This window comes from Ursus maritimus, unplaced genomic scaffold (genome assembly GCF_017311325.1).
Source record: "Ursus maritimus isolate PB19 unplaced genomic scaffold, ASM1731132v1 scaffold_14, whole genome shotgun sequence".
Lineage (NCBI taxonomy): Eukaryota > Metazoa > Chordata > Mammalia > Carnivora > Ursidae > Ursus > Ursus maritimus.
The window spans coordinates 36,829,373-36,854,788 of NW_024423786.1; the positions used below are offsets into that span (position 1 = coordinate 36,829,373).

General features: G+C 41.0%; 1 protein-coding gene and 1 pseudogene across 3 annotated transcripts in view; both read left to right on the forward strand.

Moving 5' to 3' along the window:
• Window positions 1-25,416, forward strand: part of PBRM1 (polybromo 1) — a 116,094-nt gene that overhangs the window by 49,560 nt on the left and 41,118 nt on the right. For all 3 annotated transcript variants that reach the window (XM_040628702.1, XM_040628703.1, XM_040628704.1), the window contains exons 15-18: window positions 6,994-7,270; window positions 8,755-8,860; window positions 13,391-14,033; window positions 18,234-18,445. In XM_040628702.1, coding sequence (XP_040484636.1) covers window positions 6,994-7,270; window positions 8,755-8,860; window positions 13,391-14,033; window positions 18,234-18,445 — 1,238 coding nt within the window. The remainder of the gene's footprint in view (window positions 1-6,993; window positions 7,271-8,754; window positions 8,861-13,390; window positions 14,034-18,233; window positions 18,446-25,416) is intronic.
• Window positions 18,801-20,556, forward strand: LOC121102366 (annotated as a pseudogene).

Genomic DNA, 25,416 nt, shown 5'->3' on the forward strand with positions numbered 1-25,416 from the left:
ATCTTTGTGGAACATCATATTCTCCCTCAGCCTTAACTGTCTCACCATCTTTGTAGCGGCGGTCGCTCCAGGGAAGACACCTTAAACAAGAAATAAGCTAATCACTAATAGCGGGGGCAGATCCAGAGTTGAACGAAGAAGTCACTAGTAACTGTTGACACTGTTTTGTTCACGCATTAATAGATCCACTGAGACCAGAGGATTTTAAAAAGTGGTTTACAAAAGAGAAGCTGTCCTATCTTTTCCTCTTATAAATAGCATTTGGGAAAATTCTTTTAGCTTTGAGAGTAACTGCTGTGCTATGCCATGGTAACTAAATTGATTGGTGTACCCTGAGATGTGAGTCTCCTCCATTACTGGCCTATGAATTTCATCCTTCCAAGTTCTTAATTCCTTGTTATACCAGGGGCAACGGAGGAAAAATGTGAAAGCAGATCAGAGACATCAAATCAAGGACATCTTTGAGTGTAATTATGTACTCTACTACAGCATCACCTGTGTTTTCCAGATCAGTCACCCATCAAAGATAAAAACTTCTAAGGCAAAGAAGGTAATGGAGGCAAAAGTGATGGTACAGTTAGTGCCAACACTGAATGGAAACAGAGATCTGAAACTAGTTGAGTGTTACAGCAGTTCTGAGGAAGCATTAGTCCAGGCCAGATCCTTAAAAATGACCTCTCTGTCTCTGTGGCTTGTAGTTGGTGGGACAACCCAAGTAAATCACTGGGAAGTTATTACTCTAAAACCTCCCGCAGAAAGAAAACTAAGCATTATGTTGTTGAAATCATAAAATCCTACTTCAGATAAAACGTCTCTGTGAACAGGTTTCCTAGGAGGTGTTTTGAATAATAAAATGAAAAACACAAATAAGAACAAATTTAAATCATAGCTAGAGCAATAAAAGAACGTACCTGCTTTGAAATACAGGCATGAGTGGACATTATTAAGAGGTTAGAGGTCGAAAGAAGCAAGTCCTATACTTTGAACTGTGTGGCAAAGAAAGAAGCGTTAACGAGCCTTTTAGAAGGTAGCTCATTATGTTAAGAGGTTTTGCTAATGAGAAATAGACTTTTCCGGAATTCAGGCAAATACAGCTGCCTAGTAGGTTAAGTTCAGCTTGTCCAGTGAAGTCAGGGCCAGGTTTTCCAAGTACCACTTGACTCCTAAATACGGTGTTTGATTCTATCTTTGCCTTATTTTTTTTTAATATCAAAGAGTGTGAAAAAAATTGATGTATGTTCTCTTCATTCCGGGAGTGCATTCTTCTCCCCCACCCCTTTGCCCAAAAGTCTACCTGCTGTCTTCCATGTTAAAATGTTCCAAGTATTCTTAATATCTTTTATCCTTTGGATTGAATAATCCTTTTTTTCCTCAACCGTATTTGGTTTATACATGACCCTCCGATGTTGCTTGTGTTGTTTCTCTTCACGTGTAATGTTTGTTTCTGCTTTCCCAGGAACACTCTTGACAGTGAGATGTTGGGTCTCAGGAGGCTCTCCAGGTGTGCAGTCCTTTTTTATGCCTAAACGTATTTTTAAAAGTATAACTTCTGTGGCATGGTCAATACTGATTAGGCGACAAGTGAAGTCTTAAGCATGTGAAATAAGTTTTTATTTGGGTGCCAGTTTGTTTTATGAATAAAGAAAGCAGTAGAGTTTAGAAGTACGGTTGGTAGAATAAATTCAGAATTAGCTCGCCTCGGTATGTTCTGAAGCGTTGATTTGTCACTAGCTTTGCTGGCAGCCACAAGCCCTCTCACCAGTCATGGTGCTTGTGCAGCAGAAGGTAGAGGCTGAGACTGGGACGGCATCGCCAGCGTCCAGAAGCCGGTGGACACTGATGCCCTTTCAGGAATGTCTTTTACACATTGGGGGGTGGTGGAAGGATCAAAACCAGTGTTGACAATCCGAGTGATGTCAGCCTGAGTTGGCACCTGTGCATCGGGTTAGCGCTTTTTGAGCATGAATACATTTCATCAGTCTCTGATCTTGCCCATGTTTTATTTCTTTGAAAGCATCCATTCTTCTGCATGTCACTTATGATTTTAAAAACAGCCTATGTTGCCATGTTATAGTCTTAGTCATCATCGTGTGGTGCTTTTATTTTCACCTTAGCCTTCTGGCGTTCATGGAGTGTCAATTGCTTGCAGAACACCAGACTCCCCTCTTACAGGCCGTAAAGGAAAATGTTTAGGCATCACCTCCTACGTGCCAGGAACTTACTGGCCAGGAAGAAAGGCAGGTTGAAAACAAGTGAAATCATGTGGGAGCAATATCATAGAACAATTGCACAAGGTATACAGTTGTGTAGTTTGGTGGAACTACATGCATGACTGCAAAGAGCTCTAGGAAATACGATTTCCCGATCATTCTTTTCTGTCCAAGTTAGATGCTCTAAAGTTATCTGCATGTTGCTCCCAAATGCAGTCTACTCTGCAAAATTACTGTGTTACCATTATCTTCTTCCTAATATTTTCCTTAAGAAAAATTTTCTTAGATCATAAATTTAAGAAAAAGACTATGGCTTATATTTCTCTTACATCGTTCATAGTGTATGTGGCACTAACTCTGGGTAGTAGTAGAAATAGAAATGTGGGGCATCTGGAATAGTATTATAACCCCAAGCTCTAGAACCTAACTGCCCAAGTTCAAATCCTAGTTATTCTAATTAGCTCTGGGATCTCAGCCTCACCTCAATTTCCTCATCTGAAAAGTGAGTCAATAACTATACCTTCGTAAGATCATCGTGAGGACCTGAGTGGTTGATGTGTTTAAAGCCCTTAAAACTGGGCTTAGATGCAGTTAGTACTCAATAAATGCAACTCTGATTATTTTCTGGAAGTAGTTCCTGTTGACATCAAGATTCGGCAGATTTCATTTTGTTTTTAGTCCGATGTTACTAGTCTGGGAAACTCATTAGAAAAGGTTTATTTATTAAAAGGTTCTACTTATTAAAAGGTTTTTATTCCTTGAAGACTTGAAGATGCAATGAATGTAGCAAGCCTTGTAAAGGAGAGAACCTTTGGGTTTACTTAGCTTAACAGCAGACACCACTGAAACTCTAGGACCAGGGAGTTAAATGCTGGGAGACCTGGGAGCCTATGAACAGGGTAGAGAGGCCCATGGTAAGTGCCGGCTTTTGGGAAAGGGAAGGACATTATAAAAGCAGCGTGGTGATTATCAGCTGGTTCAGGTCTTAGTTCTGATTGCTCACTTTATGACCTTAGGTATTTACTTGACCCCTGTAATCCTCCAGTTTCCCAGCTGCAAAGTTGGGATAATAAGTGTACCTGGTTCTTAGAGCTTGAGGATTAAATGAGGTCACACATATAGTGCTTTACTAGCACAGCCCCTGGCACGTGGTAGAAGTGTTAGCTGTAACCATAAATGGGAATTGTGTGTGTATATATGCAAATGTGAATACATACAATAATAAAAGCTTCAGAGGAGGTATAATGTTAAGGACATTTGAAAACTTAGCCTCAGAGCATGAGGGTGAGGACTAACACTGTGGCATGAAAAATTGAAAGGAAAGATCAGATCCAGAAGTGCTCTGGAGGTTTCTCTAGAACTTGGTGATAAACTAAGAGAAGCAGAGCTTGGAGTCAGCAGGGTAGTGGTAGTGCTGCCCTTGGAAAATCAGATTCAGAACAGAGGCTCCTTTAGCTTCTAATCTTTGTGCAAGTTAGGAAAAGCAACTATTTCTCAAGACATTTCCATTTGTTGGAAAATTGCTGTAATATAATGATTTTGTTAGCACAGAACCCTTCATGGCCCATCTCCTGTAAGATTCTAGAACTGCATGTTTATTATAACAATGTCTGTTATCTGAATTGGTGTCCCCTTAAGTGTGGCACCCGTCACAATAATAAACAGCCCTGGTTTTGAACTCCCTTAACATATATTTTACTTCAGTATGTTTAAAGGTGTTGATTAAAAAAAGAAGGATGAGTATGCCAGTTACAAGGTCGGAGATTAATGCACCTTTCCCAAAATGGGGAAGAGAAACAAACTATTTACAGTTACTGGTCTGAGAGAGGAGGATAGGTAAGATACATAGAGGGGTTCTATGAAGAATCTGAAAAGCAAAGTGACATTGAAAACAGTAGGGGAATATGGTTTCTGTCTTTTTGTAATGTAGAGTTTATCTCCTTTCAGAAAGTATTTGAAGTTGCTTTCAGAAGTCACGGATATAATAAAGTTCACCATCCATATTGGAAAAAGATAAAGCAAATACACCAAACCACCCAAGCTAATACAGTTATTATAGAAGAATATGAAATTTAACTCAGTTTTTCTGATAGCCAGATTAAAACTAATGGGCCAGTAGTTCTCAGTGTCAAAGGCAATGTAAGGATCAGAAAGATGTCAACAAAATAACAAAATTGGGTATTTTCAGAGAAGGTTGTAAGTGACTCTAACAGCAAAAGTTTTGCTTGCCTTTGAGGATCAAAACCAGAGAACACATTACTCTTAAACAGTGAATGATACAAATTGGTAACAAAAGTTCTAAAACAGTACATTTCAGTTATTAGAACAGTCTCTTAAATAAATTCAGATTTCACATTTTTTTTTAAAGATTTTATTTATTTATTTGAGAGAGAGAGAACACAAGCAGGGGGAACGGCAGAGGGAAAAGCAGACTCTCCGCTGAGTAGGGAACCCAATGCGGGTCTCAGTCCCAGGACCTCGGAATCATGACATGAGCTGAAGGTAGACACTTAACCAATCGAGCCACCCAGGCGCCCCCAGATTCCACATTTTGGTTATGTCCCATTCAAAGCTGCTTGGTGTCAGAGCTATCCCACTCTCCATTCTTTTACTTCGTTGGCATTTTCCCTAAAATTCAGTAAAAAAAAGAAAAAAAACCTTTCCTTCCTCTTTAAAAAACTCATAAAAATCTGCCCTAGACCCACTGTCAGATTTGAGTTTTTGTGGCTTCATACAGAAAAGTCCAGTGATGATTGGGGGTTATATCCTGGAAGGAGGAAGGGAAGAGAGCTTACCTGGACCAAGAAAGAAGCCTTGAATTGTTCTGCGTGATATTCCTGGAATGAGGAGCGATTTCATTTTGAGTTGATTATTGGAGAGATTTTTTAAGCTCATGGGTTCAGAATGGGATTTCTGAGTCTGCATTTTGAAGTTTGACCCCCATAAGTGAGATCTAAAGAAAACATAACTATCTTTAGTAGTTTTAAGCGTAGATTTCTGTGATATCATATTCAGATTCTGAAATTTTTCTTTAGAGGCTTCCTGAAGGTTAATGTCACCTGCGTTGTAATCTCTACCCACATGTGGAGCTCTGTGGTTTGGAGCTCTGTCCCAGGTTCCTCTTCCATTATCCATTTGCTGAGTCCTGGACTGAGAGGACTGTTGCTCTCACATCATTGCACCCAGATGCCTCTTTGGGGAAATAGTTCCCACTGAATGAAACTTGTCCTAACATATCTAACAATTACTTTCTTGACATAGAGACGCAGGAATACTAAGAGGAGAAAACGGCAGAAATGATCCCAGAGCCACTCAAGATTACCCAAGGGAAATGAGCAGTCTGAGTGAAGGCACAGGAAACGGAGGTCCTTCTTCCTCCTAACTGACCACTTCTAGGCTGTTTTAGCTCCATGATGCTTGGAAGATAAGCATTTCTGACACATTTTAAAAGCTTGACTTAAAGATAGATATTTGTTTTCTCATCTGTTAATTGTTCTTTATTGGGGTTTTGTTTCCTTTTTTGAAAAAGCGTATCTTGAACTTTGGAGAGAAAGTTATCCGTCCTTTGGCCTCTTTATGATCCAGCAGTAGAGCGAGTCATGGACTAGGAGACCCATTTTGTAGGAGACCCATTCAGCCACATTGTTTGCTTCAGAAATGGACTTCCTTCCATTTATAAGACAGGAAACAGATAAAATACTTATCTCTAAGTACTGCATTATATGACCTTATAAATGTTTATTGAATAGAAATTAAGTCATAAATCATTTCTTTTTATTACCTACCTGAATGTTCATCTGGAGACTGCTGGCTTGAGTCTGGCTAGAATTAATCATTGTCCTGAAAACATACAAATAATGGGCCAGAAATCATGCTGGAAGACCGTCTCTTCTAATAATTCACTGGACAACACACCTTGGACAAGTCATTTGCCTCTGTGAGCCAGTTTCCTCAACAAATAGAGGATACAGCCTGTCTGTTCTTTTGGGCTCCTTTTTAACTTGTGTTCTAATCTGTGGTCCCTTGACTTTGTTCCACACCACGCACATCTGTTGCTTAGCATCACATCTCACTGGGAGAATCTGGAGAACAAGACAAGGACCCACATTCAAGGATGAAAATTTATTCAAGAGCTCAGGTGAACCACAGAGCATTTATTCCTTAAGCTAGGTTGGGATGTTGGAATAATGCCCATGGAGCTGGAGGAAGCAGGGACTGACCTTGACAAGATAAATGCAGGAGAGACTTGGGCCCACGATAGAGACTCCAGTCTTGCAGATAGCCTCCCTTCGTTTCCTGGTCACCAGGAGATGGAGGTGTTCGGAGTGGTTGTCTTAAGAGATGGCACATTCTCTTTGAGTGTGTTTGGTTTTATTGTTTTGAAATGAGGACTGTTAGTAACAGCAGGGAATCAGTAATTTTATTCCATTTTTGCTGTGTTCTTAAAAGCAAAAAAACATATTTCAACTGATAACAGAATTTCATTTTCTTTGGGTGTTAGAGAAGATTTTTTTTCAAGCGTTGCATTTCATAAATATTCTAAACAGGTTTGTCTGGTGTTCATTGGCTGCTCCTGCCAGAGTCACTATGTTTTAACTTTTTGGAAATTCTATATTTGCTTATAGCTGCCAGCATGTTTACTGTGTTTGTGGCATATGTAATCAATAAATTGTAATCATTATGAAGCACCTTCCCACAAGATTAATTTTTCATTTCATGTTCATCCCTGTATGAAGAAAACTGAACCTCTTCTCATTTCTCCCCTTTTCTACCCCCCCAACAGTAAAAAGAACATAAGAAAGCAGCGAATGAAAATCTTATTCAATGTTGTTCTTGAAGCTCGTGAGCCAGGTTCAGGCAGAAGACTTTGTGATCTGTTTATGGTTAAACCATCCAAAAAGGACTATCCTGACTATTATAAAATCATATTGGAGCCAATGGACTTGAAAATAATTGAACATAACATCCGCAATGACAAGTACGCAGGGGAAGAGGGAATGATAGAAGACATGAAGCTGATGTTCCGGAACGCGAGGCACTACAACGAGGAGGGCTCCCAGGTAAGGATGTATGGGAATCCTGCAGTGGGCACGTTTGCTTTGGGGTGCTGGTAGCATAATGCATTTTGAGAGACTGGATCTAGAGGCCTCCTTTAGGTTACTCTTCTCAATGACTAGCTTAATGCTTTGTCTTTTCTTAATGGTTAAAATGGCAGTCCATTGCAAAAGTTAGAAGTTCATACTCTCTGTAAGCTGACATCCTGGATTTGAATCCTGCTCTGCCAGTCCCCATGTGAGTGACTTACCTTCTTCCGAGCCTCTTTCTCCCCATCTGTGCCCTTGAGATACTGATAGTACTTGCATCAGGGCTGTTGTAGGATTTAAACAAGAGAGCATACGCAGAGCACGTAGCACCCAAATGAAAGCCAGTGACAGTAAAGTCTTTGCTCATTGTTACTACCCGCTATAGCCATACTTTTCCAGGGATAGTCCACAGAATGCCATGATTATATAAGAATCTGGATGTTCTCAGAAAGGCACCTCTAAGTACATATACATGTATGTGAGATGATACAGCATTTGTCTTTCTCTGTCTGACTTATTTCAACTGGCATAATGCCCTTACGGTCCATCCATATTGTCACAAATGGCAAGATTTCATTCTTTTTTTATGGCTAAATAATATTCTTCTCTGTGTGTGTGTGTGTGTGTGTGTGTGTGTGTGTGTGTGTATTTTCTTTATCCATTCATCTATCGATGGACACTTAGGTTGCTTCCATATCTTATTTATGGTAAATAATGCTGCGGTGAACATGGATGAGGGTGCATATACCTTTTCGAGCTTCCTTTATCTACTTTAAATCTCCAAGAAATAAAATAACTTTAAAATCATGTATTTCCTTTCTTGCTATTACACAATAAAGTAGGCACTGAGGGTACTTGTGATCAAACTCTCTATCATAGGGGGATGCAGCTATAGGGGCCATTAGGTGAGTAACCTTGTTCTTGGCTACATATTATCATCCTTCGCTTAGTCTTCAGGGAGAGATCCTAAGCAGGGATTGTTGCTCTCCACAGATCAGAGGCCAGATTGTGAATTCAGACTGATATTAAATCCCATTTAACAGTATTTGAGGTATTGCTACCCAACTATCATATACTTTTTAATTTTTATTTACCATTGAGCTAAGTCTGCTACCTTGAGGGTCCAGTGGAAGAGAGATTTATGAAGAAAGCAACACATGTAATTATGTATGTGTTCAGAACTTCTGCAAAAATGTGCACTGATTCTGCTGCAGTAGTTCTCAAACTTTAGCATGCACATCTGCACATTAGAATCACCTGGAAAGCTTAAACAACAAACCATTTGAGGCTGAGGCCCACCCCACAAAGATGCGATTTGGTTGCTCTCTAGTGATCTCAGGCTTTATGTCTTTAGTTCCCAACTGTGCTAACCTGTGTTTTTAAACTTCTTTATAGATGTGTGTTCTACTTCAAGAGAACGTTTTTTAGAAAATAATTTTAAATCTATTTATGGAATATAGGTATACAATGACGCGCACATCCTGGAGAAGTTACTCAAGGATAAAAGGAAAGAACTGGGCCCGCTGCCTGATGATGACGATGTGGCTTCTCCTAAACTCAAGCTGAGTAAGGCGGCCTCATGCTTGTTCCTCAGTCTAGGCTGTCAAGGGTAGATTACCGATTCACTGAAGTGATGTCTAGTTAAGTGGTGAATATGTTTGAATTCATACTCTAGCAGGGAGTTGCTTTCCTCCTCTCAAGCACTCTCTGTATTTTAAATACTGTGGAAAGCGTGTGGGGAATAGATTATAAAGTCAGAGGTTTTGTTAACTCTGTAAATGCTATGGACATTTTATAAATATTAAGTAGTAAGAATAGGTATTTTTTCCCTATATTATGCCTTCAAGAGTGTAGTGGCAGATTTGGTTTTTTGTATGTCTGTTTGCTGAGTACTAGAATTAAAAGTGAATCCTAGCAGCAGATGCTAGACAAAATTTGAGAAGTTAGAGGTGCTCAGCCACAGTACTGTAAGTTAACTCCCTTGTCTTTTGAGAGTGGTCTGTGCATGGTGATTTTATTAGAACTATGAGGAGAGAAAAGACAACAAAAGCAGTTAATAGCATTGAGCTAAACAAGAGGTTTCTGCCTTACTTAAAATATGTGAATAAAATAAATACCAAGCAAATTAAAGTGGTGTTGTCATATATTCTCTGGAACTGTATTTAGTGAAAGGGGGAAAACAAACAGACCCTGCTTTTTTAATATGAATTGACTATAAACTGAATATTATAATAGTTTTGGGTATGATTTATTGCGAAGTCATGATTCCTTCTTATTAAGGCATTTGTCTTTTCTTGGAATTGTAAAACCATGCAGAAGTTTTGCAGAAATGTAAATGTTTTATTCTACTTTTTAGGGACACAGTGCCTTTTAAAAATAGAATTAATTCCAGGGGGCACCTGACTGGCTCAGTCAGTGGAGCATGCAACTCTTGAGCTCGGGGCTGTGAGTTCAAGCCTCACGTGGGGTATAGAGATTACTTTAAAAAAATAAATTTAAGGGGCACCTGGGTGGTTCATTCGGTTGAGCATCTGACTCTTGGTTACAGCTCAGGTCATGATCTTAGGGTCCTGGGTTCAAGCTTCACTGGGCTCTGTGCTTAGCGGGTACTGGTTGGGGGTTGGTGTCTGCTTGAGATCCTCTCCCTCTGCCCCTCCGCCCACTTGCATATGGTTTCTCTCTAAAATAAATCTTTTTTAAAAAAATTAAAAAAATAAATTTAAAAAGAGTTTACAAAAACAGAAGTGATTTCATAATTTGAGTTAGGAAATGATAGATAATTAACAGTAACTAACTATGTATAAATACACATATATTTTTTAAAGTTCAGGGAAAGGAAATTTTAATGTGTAATGTTGATTTCCTTTTCATTTCTCTATTTTGTATTATGAAAAGTTTCAAACATGTATGAAGAATGGTACAACAAAGCCCTGTATGTACCAGTTACTCAGCATTTCTCAAGATTGTGCCATACTTACTTCCTGTATCCACTTTTCTCTCTCTCTTTTTTTTTTTGTTCTAAACTACTTTAAAGGACATTCAGTCATGTCATTTCATTTCTACATAGTTCAGTGTGCACCTCTCAATATGCAGGTATTTTCTTAAATAACCATGGAATCATTATTACACCTGACAAAATTAGCAGTTTCTTGGTTTCATCTAATACCTGACAAATTTTCAAATTTTACTGCTTGTCTCACGAATGTATTTTTACAGTTGGTTTCTTCAAATCAGGACCTAATTAAGTTCTGTATATTATATTTGATTCTTATGCCCTCCATTCGTAGTCTCGAACAGGCCCTCCTTTTTATTTTTTTTTTTTTAAGATTTTATTTATTTATTTGACAGACAGCCAGCGAAAGAGGGAACACAAGCAGAGGGAGTGGGAGAGGGAGAAGCAGGCTCCCAGCAGAGCAGGGAGTCTGACGCGGAGCTCAATCCCAGGACCCTGGGATCACGCCCTGGGCCGAAGGCAGACGCTTAACGACTGAGCCACCCAGGACTGAGCCACCCAGGTGCCCCCGGCCCCTCCTTTTTTAATCCTCATGCCATTGACTCTTCAGAAACCAGATCACTTTCTTGTGCAGTTTCAAATTTTGGATTAATCAGTTCACTTCCTTGTGATATCAACTAACTTTTCTCTTTATTCTTCTCATTTCTTAAAAAATGGAAGTTTAGGGGCGCCTGGGTGGTACAGCGGTTAAGCGTCTGCCTTCAGCTCAGGGCGTGATCCCGGCGTGATGGGATCGAGCCCCACATCAGGCTCCTCTGCTATGAGCCTGCTTCTTCCTCTCCCACTCCCCCTGCTTGTGTTCCCTCTCTCGCTGGCTGTCTCTATCTCTGTCGAATAAATAAATAAAATCTTTAAAAAAAAAAAATGGAAGTTTACTCCAGAGGCTTGATTAGATTCATTATCAGCCCGGCAAGGATGCTTGCTTCATAACGTAGTAGGTTTTCTACACATAACGTTGCATCACACCTTGGAGCAATGTCTGGTTGAGGTAGAATCTAAATAAGGTCTCCATACCACACTTGATTGATATTTCTTTTAATCTGTAAATCCCCCTCCCCTCTTTCTTTTTTTTTCTTTTGCAGTTTATTTGTTGAAGAAATTAGGGCTGTACTGTAGCTTCCCACAGTCTGGGCTTTGCTAATTGTGTCCTTTTGCTATAGTTTACATGTTCTGGTATCCTTGGTATTTCCTCTAAATTGGTAGTTGGAGCAAGAGGCTTGATCAGATTTTAATTAGATTTGATCCTCATCCCCTCCTTTTGGCACAAAAACCAGCTTCAGAGGTGGTGAATGGTCTTCTGTTGGGTGGCGCTGTAATAGCTGTCGTTTCTCCCACATGGTAACAGCTATTGATGCTGACTCCATTAATTCCTTAAAGAGGTATAAAACAACAATAGTCTGATTTTATCATTCCTTGCTCATTTATCAACTGGAATACTTCTTTTTTTTTTTTAAGATTTTATTCATTTATTCGACAGAGATAGAGACAGCTAGCGAGAGAGGGAACACAAGCAGGGGGAGTGGGAGAGGAAGAAGCAGGCTCATAGCAGAGGAGCCTGATGTGGGGCTCGATCCCATAATGCCGGGATCACGCCCTGAGCCAAAGGCAGGCGCTTAACCGCTGTGCCACCCAGGCGCCCCCAACTGGAATACTTCTATATAGAGAAACTTTGCCTCATCCAATATTTGGTTACCCAGTAGTACAATTTTTGCTTGTTTGTCTTGTTTTGTTTTGGGTTTTTTGAAGGGATAAAAGATAGATTCCTCCCCCACTTTGTTTTCCAGTTTCCAAAACAATGCATTGGTTTACCAGTATCCTCCACCATTTACCCAGCTCGTTTGTTCGTTTTTATATGTCATTAAGAACTACTAAATTTAGACGTGTTGCTGAGTTTTAACTCATTGCAGTTATTGTCCTTATTGATGCTCCTGTTGTCCCAGGCTGGCCGCTGTGTTCTACTGACATGACCACGTAAGAAGGCGTTGTGACAGATTCTTTACTGTCTGGTGTTTAGGATACACGATGCTCATCTTGTGCCAACTGCGAGTCAGCCATTTGCCAAAGAGCTACTGTTGTTAGCATTTAAAATCTGTATTTCAGAATTATGGTCGGGGCGCCTGGGTGGCACAGCGGTTAAGCGTCTGCCTTTGGCTCAGGGCGTGATCCCGGCGTTGTGGGATCGAGCCCCACATCAGGCTCCTCTGTTATGAGCCTGCTTCTTCCTCTCCCATTCCCCCTGCTTGTGTTCCCTCTCTCGCTGGCTGTCTCTATCTCTGTCAAATAAATAAATAAAAATCTTAAAAAAAAAAAAAAAAGAATTATGGTCAATATAGTCAAACTATGTAGGGTTATACTGCTACTTTATTGGTCATTTTTTCCAGGATTTTCAGTGGACAGAATTAGGAAATTTGGTGCGTGTTTGTATTATATTTAAAGATAAAATACATCATAAGTTCATAATGATGCTCTTAACTGAGATTTATGGCTACAAGATTTTTATCCAGTGTTCTGTTTTAACATCCATATCTCTTTTTCTCCTGTGATAAAAATCTCAGTTCTTGGGGCACCTGGGTGGTTCAGTCAGTTAAGCGTCTGCCTTTGGCTCAGGTCGTGATCTCAGGGTCCTGGGATTGAGCCCCTCGTTAGGCTCCCTGCTCAGCGGGGAGTGTGTTTCTCCCTCTCCCTCTGCCCCTCCCTCCACTCATGCTGTCCCTCTCGCTCTCTCTCTCTAATCAATAAGTAAAATCTTTAAAAAATATCTCCGTTCTCAAGGATGCTACAGGTGATGGAATTAGAATGTCACATAGCTATTCATTTGCTTTATTCTACCTTATTCACAACTATCTCAACATGATAGTACTTATTACTCTCTCACTAAAAATATGATTACTGAAAGCAGTTTCAATTTGTTTCCAGTTTTTTCTTTGTCCATAAGATATACTTCACTAGAGACGTGCTAATTAAATTGTTTTACAAATCATTGGGAGTACTCCCATTTCTTATGATTATGCTTTACCAACTGTATACAAATTTGGGTTAATTTATTTCATTTTATTCATTTAACATTAAATCTCTTCCTTTAGGTAGGAAGAGTGGAATTTCTCCTAAAAAATCAAAATACATGACTCCAATGCAGCAGAAACTAAATGAAGTCTATGAAGCTGTAAAGAACTATACTGATAAGAGGGGTCGCCGCCTCAGTGCCATATTTCTGAGGCTTCCCTCTAGGTCTGAGCTGCCTGACTACTATCTGACCATTAAAAAGCCCATGGACATGGAAAAAATTCGAAGTCACATGATGGCCAACAAATACCAAGATATAGACTCCATGGTCGAGGACTTCGTCATGATGTTTAACAATGCCTGTACATACAATGAGCCTGAGTCTTTGATCTACAAAGATGCCCTTGTCCTGCACAAGGTCCTGCTTGAAACTCGGAGAGACCTAGAGGGAGATGAGGACTCTCATGTCCCAAATGTGACCTTGCTGATTCAAGAACTTATTCACAATCTTTTTGTGTCGGTCATGAGTCATCAAGATGATGAAGGAAGATGCTACAGTGATTCCTTAGCAGAAATTCCTGCTGTGGATCCCAACTTCCCAAGCAAACCTCCTCTTACTTTTGACATAATTAGAAAGAATGTTGAAAATAATCGCTACCGGCGGCTCGATTTATTTCAAGAGCATATGTTTGAAGTCTTGGAAAGGGCAAGAAGGATGAATCGGTAGGTTTTCAAAGCAATTTCTTTTTGAGAAGGTGTGATATTTAATGCAAAACAGAAGAAAATTCTGCTTTGATACACTTTTTCAGCTTCGGTACATGGTTACAGTTGGTGGGGTGCTGTTGTGAGTTCTTCTTTGCCACAACTTCTAGAGAGGAAGCATATGCTGTGGGGGAGAGCAGGCGCACTACTGAATCATCTAGGTCAGGGCCAGGGAGAAGGAATACAGGATAAATTTGCTGTTGAAAAGCATAAACTCTTAAAATATAGCCTTTTATAGAACATGTTTTTTCAAGGATAAAATGCTTATAATTAGGAATAGTAATGTGATTTTTTTTTAAAGTTTGAGTTCAATCCAAGCATGCTTTGAATAAATTAAAATAGCTCTTAAATTATTGCTCTGAGGTTAGCCAATTTAAATTTGGTCACCATTTCTAGTACCTAAAAAGGCTTCTTTTTTTTTTTTAATCTCAGATTTCTCACTTTTAAGTGCCTTTTTCAGATATTAAATGTACTAAAAGAAGCAATCAAATTTAAATTTCCATCAAACTTGAATTCCCTTTTAATTTTGATCTGTGTTATACCTTCGCCATGCAAGAATGGTATAATTAACTCTTAAAACAATTTCAGTTCATCAGTTAAACAGTGTGTCTTCTGTGTGCTCTTAGAGTCACTTGGGGGAACATAAAAATTTAAAGTTACAGACGCTACCTTCCTGGAACTTCGAGTCTACCATGCTGAAAGGGGACTTTTAGGCAGTGGGTGTAGAGTAATTCCAGCTGGGGAATCTGGTGCGGCCTGCCTTTGACTCTGGATCTTGAAAGAGAAATTAGTGGTAATGTTTGCTATTCCTATTAAGCACCTGCTCTTTCTAAAGCACCATACAAAACACTTTATCTAGATAATCTCTAACCCTTATAATAGCCATTCAATGTGATAATTTCTCACTTTGCATTTGCAGAAGTGCACGGACAGAGGTAAGTTGCCTAAAGTCACACAACTAGTAAGTGGAGTGACTCATCTTATTCCCCACTGCAGAGCCAGTCACTGAGACACCAGTCACGGAGCCCAGCCGTAGGTGATCAGGCTTGTGCCCTGTGCTCTAAGAGCTCAAAGTCTGACAGTCGGGTTAAGACCTATGCTTAGGGAAAAATAATTCCAGGCATGAGACAATATATAACAACTTGGTAATATAGTAAAGATGATGGAGTAGGAGCTCTGTGCTAGAGTTCTGAGAAGACCTGAGGCATCAGGGGAGAATGGGAGAATGGGTGGGATGTAGATAAGGCAAGTGGTTTAAGTGAAGGCATGGCGTTAGGAAGTGAATGTGGTGTGTCCAAGAGACAGGTGGGGTTGGGGTCAGATTGGAGAGCCGCTCAGGGGACACATTTAGGAAGTGGTCCTTAGTGTTCAACAGTGGAGATGGAAATGAGAAGGATGGGGAGACATCTTGCAGTCAAAATGTTACATTCTTTATTTTCACTTATATTCAACAAATGTTAATTGAGTGGCTACCAGTTATAAGCATGTTCTAGATACTTGGGATACACCAGTGGGCAAGACATACAAATCCTCTTTCATGGAGCTTAGACTTCATTTTTGTTCTCAGTTTTCTTAAATAGTCCTTAAGTCTAAAGTCACTCCTCTCTCCTCCACCTCTGCCTGCCTCCGTGACATCTTGGGGCTAGTTCTGTGAGTCTTCCAAAAGTGCATTTGTCTCTTAGATCATTAGCAACTTTGTTTATCTTATATAGGTGATGTGTCTGTTTTAAGAATTAAGCAGATTTGTATCTCTAGGAAATGAGCTCTTTTCATTCTCCCACTGTTGACATGATTGATATTTGCTTTTGAGGCCTGGAAGGTAGAGTCTTGGGTGCATTTATTTACATGAGGCAGTGATGAATTTCACTCTTGTGCCCAGAGCCTTGCAAAACTAAGGGAAGCCGTTTTTTATCTTTGTGATTGAAGGTCGTATTGTGACTGCTTACGGTACTTAAGCATAACCCCATGCTGCTGAAGTGGGGATGCATCAGTTTAGTGAATGATAAGCCATCGTTTTATCTGTTGTGCCAGTAATGAAGATAGATATCTCAGAAATACTAAGTTCATGAATTTAATGAAGTCCATATGTACTAGATTTCTATGTTGATCTCCAGTGGTGTTCAAGCTTCTTCATACTCACCCCTACCCACCACTGCCATTCAACATCACCTAGGACCTCACACCCGGAAATAGAAGGAGTCTGAAAAGTGAGGCATAGAGAGGTTCACTCAGAGGACAGTGGTTTGTCCGTCAGCAGTATTCAGTAACAGCACAGCAGTGACTCATGCCAGTTAGCTGCTGGCTTTCCTAACCTGCTGGCACTGTTCCTGAGCTCAGTTCTCTGACTGCCTTATGGGAAGGGGGACCCTCGGGAAGACAAGGACAAGGGAAGCACTGAGAGCTTCCTGTACTTTAATTATTTCATTCTACTGAATGTCTGCCTTATAAAGATTACTCATCAGCCAAGGGGAATAAGAGTTATTTTCTTTTTCCATTTTGAGTTTTTGTTCTTGTGCATGCAGGCAGCACTGAGCCTCTTAGATTAATAAGTTCTTCATATTACTTTGTTTAATAAAACAGGAAAGATAAGTCAGATTTTTAATGGCTGTGTGCAGAACTTGCATTAAAAAACAACATCACCTAATGGAGTTACAAATCTGCCCTTCCAGTGTAACAGGGATTACCGAAAGTGCGTTTTCACTTTTAATTTTATACTTAAAATTGTAAGCTGTTATAAAATGAATTTTAATATCAAGTGAACAGTCTTAAAACCTCTGTTCAGAAAACAGGCAACAAGGGGCACCTGGGTGGCTTAGTCGTTAGGTGTCTACCTTCAGCTCAGGGCATGATCCCAGGGTTCTGGGATCGAGCCCCACATCGGGCTCCTCTGCTGGGAGCCTGCTTCTTCCTCTCCCACTCCCCCTGCTTGTGTTCCCTCTCTCACTGGCTGTCTTTCTTTCTGTCAAATAAATAAATAAAATCTTTAAAAAAACAAAACAAAACAGGCATCAAAATAATATTATAGGAGTTTCTTTCCTTGACCAGTTTTATTTTTATTGCTTTCCTTCAAGTATTAGCATTTCTGTAACCTGAAAAGATTTTTAAAACCTTTCCAGAAACATTTAGTTTGTTATTGGCAGTGTTTTTGGATTGTTTTCCAGTTCACCTTTGCTGATGGGGAGAAGCATTCTGGAGGCTTCACTGAAATGTGACACTCTGGTGGTGGGTATCAGCAGGCGGCTGACTGGACTTGCTACGCCTGCCACCCCCAGTCTCTGACCAGAATGTGTCCACAGCTGCTGCTAAGGCTATGTCTGTGGTTACCTTTGTGAATCATTTTTCAGGCCCTGGTATTCCTAGTTAATAGAATTGTGTTTAAGCCATCCTCAGACCACAGTGGACTGGAGATAGTAAAAAAAATTCTTTCTAAATTCTGAAGCTGATTTTGCCCAGTCCTGTCCTCATATTCTGTAAATGAGGAAAGAGTCTTTAAAAAGTTTTCAGTGTGGCAGATCATTTTTTCCCCGTCTTTCTCTGTGTTGCCTCTGCTGGTTCCCCAGCATTAGGTAGTCATTTCTGGGAAACTAACATGAATACTGACTCTGAGTCCTGTAACTGTTACAGGATGGATGCCCTTATGACTTCGTAGTTTAGGGTCAAATATTTGCTGGGGCCTACCAGCCGTAAGCAAGCATGATAGAGATTCAAAAAGAAAAAGTGGACATTGCCTAAAACTTTAAGTCAATGCTTTATATAATGTGTTGGTCCCTCATTTAAGAGAAAGTAAAAATTAATCCAAGGATTAGGTACAAGTAAGTGTCGTACATGGTGTGGAGCCTCAGTGTGGTCCTTGATTGTGGCAGCCCCCTTCTGTTGCCAGAATCAACGGATGCGTGAGCCCTGTTTCTCCCCAGAAAACTGTATGAGGCCTTTTCCTGCACATGTGCTGTGCAAGCAGTGAGCCTTAAGGACGAGGAAACTGGTGGGCACGAGGCTTACTGAGGTAAAACGGCACTTCGGATTCTGTTCTAGAACTTGAAAGAGATGCCTTGCTGTACAGAAGTACCATTATATCCATTAACGTGTTACGGAAGCTTTGGGTAACTGAGGTGTGTGAGGAGGCGGCTTGTGTGTCAATGGGTGCTCTTGATTCCCTTACAGGACAGACTCCGAAATCTACGAGGACGCAGTTGAACTGCAGCAGTTTTTTATTAAAATTCGTGATGAACTCTGCAAAAATGGAGAGATCCTGCTTTCACCAGCACTCAGCTATACCACAAAGCATTTGCATAATGATGTGGAGAAGGAGAAAAAGGAAAAATTGCCAAAAGAACTAGAGGAAGATAAACTAAAACGAGAAGAAGAAAAAAGAGGTGGGTTTCTTTTCATTTTATTAAGTATGAAGAAATACTATACTCTGTTCTAGTTCTGGCTCTCCTGGCTAGCTGTGGGGATGAATCCTGTCTGTGTGAATGTGGACTTTTTCAGAATGGACATGTTGAGATAGAAATGCTTTTATCATCATCGGTTTGGTCATCAGACTGTTGAAAATTGGAAGCGCTGTGTGACCGAGCTGTTGCCTTAGTGTTTCAGGAACAGTTAACTCACAGGTGTGGGAGCTCACCAGGTCGAAATAGTACTGGCAGATAAAACCTGCAGGGCCTGTCTGGAGCTGGGGAGTGTTCTCAGCAGCGAGTGCATCAAGGTTCTGCCCTGTCATGTAGCAGGATGGCTTTCCCCCTGCAGACTCGGGCCAGACTAAATGGTATTTTGGCTGAACCACAATACTAGGAGGAAATTTTTATTTTCATTGTATTAACCCAAAAATGTTACTTTGAGTCACTTGCCAGAATTTAGAAATATTTTGACAGTGGGAACTTTTATTAGAAATTTGATCATTTCTGGACTCACTGGAGTCACCGTCATGGCCAGCCTGCTAGCGCCAGCGCCAGGGGCGCTGCTGGTATCACCGGCACCCCCGCGCCACTGCCCCACAAGGACGCAGAGCACATGGCCCACTTCGTGACATGCATCTGTGACTGGGGCGCACTCTCCACGGAGGAGGCGGTGCATGGCTAGGCCTTCGTCGACGTCTTCTCACTCAGCGACGGGCCCCCAGGCGTGGGCAGCAGCGTGCCCTGCTTCTGCCCGGGCTCCCTGCTGCAGTTGGTGGGCAACCCTCAGGAAAATCCACATGCTACGCCAGCCGTGTCTTTGGCATAGACTGACTTCTCCAGGAAGCATGTATTTGATCCCCACAGTCCCCTCTCTGCTCACATAATGCTGTCAGGAACTGTTACTAATGTGAATGAAATGGAAATGGACTTTGCCAGGCATTCACTGTTCATCCAGCACCCTGACATGAAAACCTGGCCTTCCAGCCATAATTGGTTCTTTGCTAAGTTGAATTTAACCAACGTCTGGATCCTGGACCACTTTGGTGGACCAAAAATAGTGATACCTGAAAATACTATAATGTCACAGTTTAGCGAACTAGAATGCAGCACATTTAACAACACCAATGAGCTTGCCTCGGATGCTTCATACAGGCTTTAAGGGCTTCATGTTTCTCTGTGAAACACTTCCCAGCTTCACCAATTTTCTTTCACATGCTGGTTTGTTTGCTTGCCTGCTTATTTGCTTACAAAGTAGAGTTGGACTATTCCCGGATTTCTTGGAAGATGCGGTTGTTAGATTTTTTTTTTCATAATTTGAAGTCATTTTCATAGAGGTATGTCTTTCATTATAAGTATTTCTCCGTATAATTTTCCGGTGGTGCTCCTTTGAAGAGGACTGCCCATTGACGTTTGAAGGTACTCAAAGATGTGTCCTTAATTCCTGGAAGCCACTGTGCTAGAGAGAGGGCCTCACTCACCCACGGCTGCGCCTGTGCCACCCGAGCCTGTGCGCCCGCATACGTGTGGCCAAGACAGACTGTGGTGAGATGCAAATAGAACTTCCTTCTCGTGGTCCATCTATGTCTGACAGGCCTGGGTGTTGTTGATCCAACATAGGGCAAAACCATTTTTTATAAAGAACTTCTCTTTTCACTTTTCAAATCTAGAGGAATAATTACCTAGAACAAAAGAAGCTCATAAAATGTTTCCTGAATTTGATTTCCCCACCTAAATGGACACAGTATAATCAGTGTCCTCCACTCGAAGCACACACATATACACATGTATACATTATTTTATTTTCTATTTTGCCCCCAAATGGGCTTGCAGAAGAAAAAAGGAAGATGCAGGGAATTTTGTGTAAGTCATTTCCACTGTTCTTTTGTAAGTAGAGTTTACTGGACATGGACCAGCTTAAGCCAGGCCCCAAACCTCCTGCTCCCAAGTGCACTCAGTAGCTTTTTAAGCAGTGCTGCTCTCAGCAGTTGCCTAAGGCTTCCTCAACTGCTGTAAATCTTTAAATAGCTCCCGTGCTGTTACTACCTAAATGAGGTCATCAGGGAGAAGATAACATGACTTTAAAAAAAATCACACTTCTTCAGAAAAGAAGAAACCGTTTGGTTTAATTACCTGTATACGTGATTTCAGAAGATGATACAAGGTCCCTCGTAAAGAGGTATGTCAGGAACCGAGCTGCTGAATCTTTCAATGGTTAAGAGGAAGGAAGTTGGATACTAGTCATTATCTTTGAAAACTACAAAGTGAACTAACTTTTTTTTTTTTTAAGATTTTATTTATTTGACAGTGAGCAAGCACAAGCAGGAGGAGCGGCAGGCAGAGGGAGAAGCAGACTGCCCACTGAGCAGGGAGCCCAACTCAGGACTCGATCCCAGGACCCTGGGATCATGTCCTGAGCCGAGCCGAAGGCAGATGCTTAACCGACTGAGCCACCCATGTGCACCAAAGTGAACTTTCCTAAAATCCAGCAAACAGTTTCTCTTTAAGAAAAATGATTTAGGGGTGCCTGGATGGCTCAGTTGGTTAAGCATACTACTTTTGATCCTTGGCTCAGGTCATGATTTCAGAGTCTTGGGATCGAGCCCCACATCAGGTTCAGTGGGGAGTCTGCTTGAGCTTCTCTCTTTCCCTCTGCCCCTTCCCCCGCTTGCTCTCACTCTGTCTCTTAAAAAGAAAAACAAGAAAAATGATTTCTATTAAACTGGGTAAAATCAGTTTTTTATTCAAAATAATTAAAAGCGTTATTTTACTAAGAAAGAAATGTGATCATTTCTTGTAAAGTTTTTATCATTATTATTTCTTTTCATGCGGTACTTTTTTTGAGCATAGTTGACACACAGTGTTACATTAATTTCAGGTGTATTTCTTATAAAGTTTGAGTTTACATACATACCTAGGATTGTGATTTTCCAAGAGTTATATTAGTCTTTTTTTTTTTTTAAAGATTTTATTTATTTGACAGAGATAGAGACAGCCAGCGAGAGAGGGAACACAAGCAGGGGGAGTGGGAGAGGAAGAAGCAGGCTCATAGCGGAGGAGCCTGATGTGGGGCTCGATCCCAGATCCTCGGGATCACACCCTGAGCCGAAGGCAGACGCTTAATCGCTGTGCCACCCAGGCGCCCCGAGTTATATTAGTTATATTAGTCTTTAGCGTCACGTTTGCTTAGGGCTTTTTTTTCCGTAGGCAAGAAAACAAAATAAAGTTGATTTGAAGCAAATTCTCATATGCAATGACATATGCAAAGAAGAGAAGGGAACCTGGTTGGCAAGAATAATTTACCAGCGTAAGGCTAGCCGCACAGAACCTGGCCACTTTGCCGCCAGAGGGGATGTACTCATTCAGGATGGTGAGAGCTTGTGGGGTCGGGGGGTGTCTTTGCCAGCTAAAAGTGATCAAGGCAGAGATGATGGGGTAGATCTGCAGCTTTGCTACCCAAGATTACAGCTGAGGTTGAGGAATATCCTGGAAAGTAGCCATGGAAGGTCTGAGATAGCTCTCACACATTCTTGGCTGACTGAAACTGTGCCTTTGTGAGGGAGATGGAAGAACCTAATGAAAGCAAAATACAAACGATACTTGAAAATCGATTAAAACTTTGAATGCGTCCCCCAAGCCACATGCACATCAGTCAGCAGAGGGTGAGTCCTTATGGATTTGAGGTGTTTGAGGACGATCTTCATCTGAATCATTGGCTGACCGTTGGCTAAGCAGACTTCGGAGCAAACTCTCATTCCGTGTGTCCTAGTATACTTATACGGGGAGTCTCAGAGGACAGAAGAGAAAGGGGGAGAAAAATACTTGAAATGGCTGAATACTTCAAATTTGAAGGAAAACATTAACCTACAGCTCTAAGAACACTAAGAAAACACAAGGAAAACCACCTCTAGATACAGCCGTTGAAAGAGAAAATCTTGAAAGCAGCAAAACAACTTATCATGTCCAAGAAAACAATACTATGATAATGGCTCATAAGAAATAATGGAGGCCAGAAAGCAGTGACATGATACACAAAGTGCTGAAAGGGACAAGAACTGAGTAAACCAGAATATCCAGTGAAACTACCCTTCAAAAATGAAGCTGAAATAAGACATTCCTAGATAAGCAAAAACAGAATTCACTGCTGGCACATCTTCCCTGTAAGACATACTGAAGGAAGAGCTTCAGGCCAAAAGAAAACACCACCAGATGGTTGGCTCGAATCTGCAGGAAGGACTGAAGAGTAGTGGAAATGGTAAATATGTGGGTAAATATAAAAGACTGTCTCTATTTTTTCATTTTTCTTCTCTTAATTTCTTCAGAAAACATGAGGTTTAAAGAAATAGTTACAACATCACCGTTAGGTTTACAGCATTTATAGAAGTATCATATGTGGCAACAGTAGCACAAAGGAATGGAGCTCTTTGGGAGCAAAGCCGCGCTATTTAGCACAATCAAGTCAGGCTCAGCCTGAAGGAAATGGTGATAAGTTAAAGAAGGGTACCAAGGTTTGCTCTCTGAACAGAATGGGATTTAGACCAGGAATCAGCAACAGAAAGAAATCTGGAAAATCCCCAAATATTTGGAAATGAAATGGTTCACTTCTAAGTAACCCATGGATCAAAGAAGATACCACAAGGACAATTAGAAAAAACTTGAACTGCATGCAAATGAAAACAGTGTATTAAAACTTATGGGATATATCTAAAGCAGTTCATAGGAAGAAACTTAAAGCTTTAAACACATACACTGAAAGGAGTTAAGCTCTAACATAAGTATATGTCTCCGCCTCGAGAAGTTAGGAAGAAAGGCCAATCAAACCTGAAGTAAGTAGAGGAAATAATAAAAATCAGGATGGAAAGCAATGAAAGAGGAAACAGAAAATGCCAGTGCTGTAATGGGTATGACATTTGAGACAATCCATGTTGTTAGTACTGACAAAATTTTGTATACTTGGGCTTTTTTTTTTTCTTCAAGTTTTATTGACAGTTTTCCTGGCAATGCAAAATTAGTGACAGCTGCTTCTTGAATAACTGTAAGGCTGTTCTCGAAATGTGGCCTCCAGGCAAGCAGCAGCAGCAGCACCACCTGAGAACTGGTGAGAAATGCAAATTCTCAGGGCGCCTGGGTGGCTCTGTCAGTTAAGCGTCGGACTCTTGATCTCAGCTCAGGTCTCGATCTCAGGGTTGTGAGTTAAGCCCCACTTAAGGCTCCTCATCCACTCTGGACATGGAGCCTACTTTAAAAAATGAAGAAAAGAAATGCAAATTCTCAGGTCCCACTCCAGACCTACCAATTCAGAAACTCCCGAGGGTGGGACCCAACAGTCTATGTTTTACCGAGTCCCGTGGGTGGTTCTGATGCACACTTAGTTGTGGGCATCGCTGCCGTAAGGCTGTAGAGCTAACAGAGGAGCTCCTGCTGTCTTGCTTCTTGGTGGATTAGCAATGATACGTGAACCCATTATGTACCTTGGTACTGACATTTGAAAAGCTGTTGGTCACTGCCCTTGATTGATCCTTTGTTACCAGGAAATGTTTCCAGCATTTAATCTGTGAAAAAGGCATATGGTAGGAAAGCAGAGCCACATAGAGAAAAAGGCAGTAGGAGATGTTCGTTCCTTTCCCATGGCTGTGCCTATCTCAGGAGCCTGCAGGCCTTTGCCGACGAGAGGAAAGGGAGCCCTGCTGCACAGAGCTCCTTTCTGAGGCTGCCAAGAGCAGCCCTGTTAACACTTCTTTTTTTTCCATCAACTCAGGGACTATATTTCCCAGCGGTGGGACTGGAAATAGGTAAGAAGTGGTGCTTTGCCATACAACGTGAAGTAAGCACTAGAATACTCGAGTGAGTAGGAAGGGGGGTTACCCAGAGGCTTATTGTAACTTGTTATTACTAGCCATGAGAGAACTGTAGTCTGCTTCAGATCATCCTATGTCAGGTCACTTTAATGCATATTAAAAAGACAGCAAACCACCAGAAGGTAGGATAGTGGTTGTATGTCAGTCAGCGCTCTTTGTCTTTAAGCCATAGGAGGAGGTTTCTTAATAATGATGGAAATTGAGGGAAACTAGAAGATCTCATGCACCATGTTTTTGTATTAAGTGCCAGAACTAATTACTCCTACAAGGGAAGCAAGCAAAGGTGAAAAAACATGGAGGCCTTTCACTGTAACGTGGCAGGTTGTACAGATGCCTACTGCTAGTACATCCCAAAACACCTCTAAGATGTAGGAAAGGGGATTTTAAAGCAAAACAAAAGACAAAATGTAAAGCTTCCCCTTTAACGTAAAAGTTCCCCTTCCTCAAAAAAAGAGAAGGGAAGCAATGGAAAAGGAGATGGTGGCAGTAAGAATTTGGGTAAGTTGCTGACACTGGCTTCCCTGCCAGCGTCTGATGAAGACCTTAAGTAGGCCTGTGCCTGTCTAGAGTGGCACAGGGATTAGAGCACCAGGTACTCCTGCAAATGGAGGCGCTGAAAACAGTTGAAAGTAAAAATTTAAAAGAGTTGAACCTCAGCTCCCTTCCCCAACCCTTCCCGTGATTGTTCGCCCTCAAGTGTCTAGACTGAGGGACAGCAGCAGTCTGAAAGGCTAGAGGTACAGTTCTAAAGAGTGGGATCATGAGAGGATGTATACTAAGTAGTGAGACCCCTGGCCCTTTGAACTCGTTAGCTCCTAGCATGCCGGCGGTCAGGCTTACGGACAGATTTTTCTCTTGAGAAAAGGAACCAGCAATAGGGAAAAAAAACTGTACATAAAGAGCTTCTAGTCAGCTTTTTTTAGCATTTTGCTTTTTGATAGGAGTAGGTATTTACTTAAATAGGACCAAATATTTAAGGAAAACCTCTAAGATGTAAGATGGAGAACAAAACAAAAAGGAAAAAAAAGTGAAGGCAGGTGGAGAAAAACTTCTTAAAAAACCAAAAACTAATAAACTAAGATTTAGACCTTC